The sequence below is a fragment of the Sipha flava genome, unplaced genomic scaffold (assembly GCF_003268045.1).
Source record: "Sipha flava isolate LNK unplaced genomic scaffold, YSA_version1 66_pilon_pilon, whole genome shotgun sequence".
In the NCBI taxonomy this organism is placed as follows: domain Eukaryota; kingdom Metazoa; phylum Arthropoda; class Insecta; order Hemiptera; family Aphididae; genus Sipha; species Sipha flava.
In genome coordinates, this window is record NW_020273606.1 from 235,396 (window position 1) to 239,518 (window position 4,123).

General features: G+C 25.6%; 1 protein-coding gene across 1 annotated transcript; it reads left to right on the plus strand.

The window, feature by feature from the left end:
• The first annotated feature begins 647 nt into the window (after positions 1 to 647).
• On the plus strand, positions 648 to 3,192 carry LOC112691712 (ARL14 effector protein-like). Its single transcript, XM_025566086.1, has 5 exons — positions 648 to 1,206; positions 2,523 to 2,589; positions 2,667 to 2,836; positions 2,906 to 3,031; positions 3,108 to 3,192. Exons 3-5 carry the CDS (start codon positions 2,757 to 2,759, stop codon positions 3,190 to 3,192), a joined length of 291 nt encoding a protein of 96 aa, XP_025421871.1. The 5' UTR covers positions 648 to 1,206; positions 2,523 to 2,589; positions 2,667 to 2,756.
• The last annotated feature ends 931 nt before the right edge of the window (positions 3,193 to 4,123 follow it).

A 4,123-nucleotide genomic window follows, 5' to 3' on the forward strand; every position in this document is an offset into this window, starting at 1 on the left:
AAATAGTAAAAATTTTGGGAAAGAAAAAATGGGAACCGAGGAAAAAAGGGTTGATCCCTTAAGGATTAAAAAATTACAAATAAAAAACAACAACTTTCTTACAAATAATACAACTAAATGATTGATTTTTTTAATTTTAAAAAATTGAACATTGCTATGTATTTTTTTTTTAGAGTAAATTTAAATTTTTTTTAATATGTAGGTAATAATAATAATAATACCATATGATAATATAATAATATAATATAATATTTCTAATATGTAGTTACTATTTAAAAATCATAATTTAATCGAAAAAAAAGAAATTGAAAATATATAATTATAAGTCAAACATTTAAATAAAACTTATAAAATATATAAATTATTATACTTAAATACAGACCTTTTATTTTTATGTTGTTGTCCTATGGAAATTAACCATAATTAGAACATTTCATAATTGATAATATTTATACTTTATTTATATTTATACATAATATATATATAATAATACGAAATAGACAACATTTCATTTTACCAAATTTAAACTATAAAATATTATGTAAATATATATGCATATAATTTATAATAATAATATAGTTTTGTGTGTTCTACATTTAAAACACGTAATATTCAAAAAACATCACAAATGAAATGGCAAACGGATCACTAGCGCCTAGTGGCGAATTACTTCGGTAGTGCAACAGACAAAATTCATTACTTTCCTTTATCAGGTGGACGGTGATTTCTATTTTATGTTCGTGGTCGAGACGCGCGAACCCGGCGCTCACGGTTATCGCTCGCTATCAGTGTTGTTCTCGAATACTTGAATAGTTTTCACGGTTAGCAGCACTGTTAGTCGCGAGCGTCGGAACAGAGTTGGTCGGCCATATATGAGGGTTCTGTCTGTTGCGTTTACCACCACCACCGCGGCCGCACACTAGGGGTACACAACCCGTCATCTATCTTCAACATTTGATTGACCAATAATCGCGCGCCATCGTCGTCCCTACTGTTTTTACGACTGTTTTGCGACTATGATAGTACGCATGCATCGTGGGTTTCCGTTCAACGTGATATCCGACCGCCATATCGTGTCATTTGCAAATTTGTTGCAGCGATCGTGAGCCAGCGATATCGTTTGGATACGATATAATCCATGAATTTTTGTTTTACACGTTTCACTGCAAGCAATTAGACGTGGATATGATTACTTCCTATGTTTCGGTATGTACATCAAATGTTTTTTGGAACGCAAATTCGCGTTCGGGGAACAAATAGCATGAGCTTGTTGAAATCAATCAGTGTTGTTCTGCTCGCTGTAGCTAACATTGTTCAGTATTATTATTACTAATGTTATCTCAGAAATAAACTGATATTAAATTATTCAGCAACAAATTAACATGTCTTGCTCCGGGTAGTTATCTTATATGGTGAACGGAACGCTATATAGGTGCATAGTAAACGGAATTACCCTGTCTTCTAACTTAACAATAAGTGAGTTATCAATTTTAATGTATGTTTCCATAGTAAAAAGTAATTAATTTTTTATAAATAGCCAAACCCTGGTTGATACCTATTTAACATTAACATTAATTTGTTATACCATGCGTACCATCACAATGATTGATACACTTTGTAGTAGCACATATTTAAAAGATGAAAAGAAGCATTAGTTTAGTATAGGGATGGGAAAAATGATTCGATTCATTTTAATTGATTCTCTAAAATGATTCTTTTACTGATTCACATTTGATAATTTATATAGTATTCTCACATAGTCTATAGTGGTTCATACTAAGTAATCATGTACCTATATTTAATTGTTACATTTTGTTACACCATTCCTCTAGTTAATTATCAAAATGGTTTTATTTATCTAAAATGTTTTTGGTATTCTATTTCTGAGACAAAGAATAAATCACTACATTATATACTTACAGTAACTATTTGTGATGTTGTCCGTTGACACCTTGAACTTGAAATCTCAGTAAGTGGTATTAATGAATACTAATATTATAATACCTATATGGATACTGCTGTCTGGTATTATAAATAAATATAATATTATAGTATAATTTATTACTTGTAGTATGAATGTATAATATTAATTCAGAACTTCATATGTATTGAAAATGATAAATGAAAAAAAAAAACTCCTTAATATTGTTTATATTTATATTTTATTATCAATTATCACACTATTGTATAGCAGCATAGAGCAATCTAATAAATATCCGTGTCACACATTCAATTTTAAATTTTACATTAAAACATAATGTAAATTTTGAAAACGCTTTAAATATATAATAATATAACTGCCAAGAAATGGAAACAAATAATAATAACTATGAATAAGCAGTGTCTTCTTTTTTTTTTTAAAAGTAAAAATATATCCATGTCGAGTATTTTTGAAAAATTGTGTTGTACAATATGGCAGGTGACAGAAAGGAGTTTTTGTAATGTGTTCCAAAAAACCAAATCGAAGAAATAAAGTAATACATTTATTATTTATCTTAATTCATAGTAATAACCTGTTGCAGATAAGCTATTTTTATGCTACTATGGATCACCACTGTCAAAAAATAGAAAATATTCAATCAATAAAATGTACATAGTAAATATTACAATTTCTATAACACAGCTAATCTGTATATTTTAAACTCAATGGTATTGTCTATAATTAGTAAAAGGAACATGTATACTGGGCTATTCATAATGAAACCCCAATGAAATCTATTTCTATATAGTAGAAAGTAAAAACCATTTATTTAAAAATGAGTTCATCCAATACTTATATTCCACCTTTGAAAAAAAAAAAAAAAGACTTAATTCCTCCAGTATCAGTTGAAGTAAAGTGAGTGTGTCATTTTTTTTTAAAATTATATCTTTGGCTATTATTAAAATTGTTTATAATTTGTTTTAGACATGAATCAGTTCCTAATTCTTTACCAATTGATAGTGATCCGTGTGATTGTCTTGATACTGATTGTCCTGGATGTTTCTTGCCATGTGAATCGTGTGGATCAGTAAAATGTGGAGTATTTTGTCGGTTAGTTAAGTGAAATATACTTATAAAATAATTCATTGAAAATTAATTACTAATATAGATATTTAATTTGTTTCAGAGTTGGTCGCGATTGGAACAATGTATTTATCAAAGTTGACGGAGAGTATTACTTTCCGCAAGATGTAGAAACTACTACTTCCTAGAATTATTATTTATTAATTATTTAATTAATTATCATTTATATATTATTTTTTAATTATATTATTTAATTAATTAGTTGATGAATTATTTCCTTGCATGTTGCCTAAAATATGTTATTTGAAGTTCTATTCTACTGATTTATTTTATAACTATAAGTATTTTTATGATGATCAATTAATATTTTTTGGCCAATATAATACTTAATGTAATTTTTGTACATTTTTTTTAATTTAATTTATATTTTTATGGCTCAATGTAGTTAATTAAGTTTTCAAAATATTTTTTAAAAATTATTGTAGTATTAAAAAATTTTTTAAACCATTTTTGGTTTTTAAAACATTTTAAAAACCATGACATTTTTTTTGAACCATTTTTAAAAAAATTTAGAAATGTATTAAAATTTATATTTCACAGAATGTATATAGATGATATTTTAAAAACTTCCAAGCATTTTGATTTTTTATTAAATTAATTAATTATATCCATTCATATTTACACTTGTATTTAAAATCTAATTGTAAATTAGTTTAAAGGAAAAGCATGCATTTAAAATAATAAATTGTATTATTATAAATAATGTTAACAAAATGAATATGTCTTTAGAATATTAATAATTTTTATAATAAATAATAGTGCTATATATATATATTAACAGTTGAAGCCACTTAATGGGGTCACAGGTAGTGATTTATCTGTCTCCATTCTCAATTGTCTCAATAAACAGATTTTTAAAAAAAAAATTTAAAACTATTAAAGTGCATTATAACTTTATTATCAGAAATATACATAGGTACTTGATTTATACTTTGTTTAAAAACTATTTGTAATACATATTATTATATAATTTATATTATATGTACATATTTATTATAAATTGAATAACCAAATTTATTTTTACAAAAGAAATACGTATGTTATTTATTTTTTGTTGGG

What these genes read in the sequence shown, in the direction of transcription:
- LOC112691712 (XM_025566086.1), top strand. Translation starts at nt 2,757, where the DNA reads ATGAGTTCATCCAATACTTATATTCCACCTTTGAAAAAAAAAAAAAAA. An exon ending in CCAGTATCAGTTGAAGTAAA is followed by an intron (nt 2,837 to 2,905) that starts GTGAGTGTGTCA and finishes AATTTGTTTTAG; the next exon opens with ACATGAATCAGTTCCTAATT. An exon ending in AAATGTGGAGTATTTTGTCG is followed by an intron (nt 3,032 to 3,107) that starts GTTAGTTAAGTG and finishes AATTTGTTTCAG; the next exon opens with AGTTGGTCGCGATTGGAACA.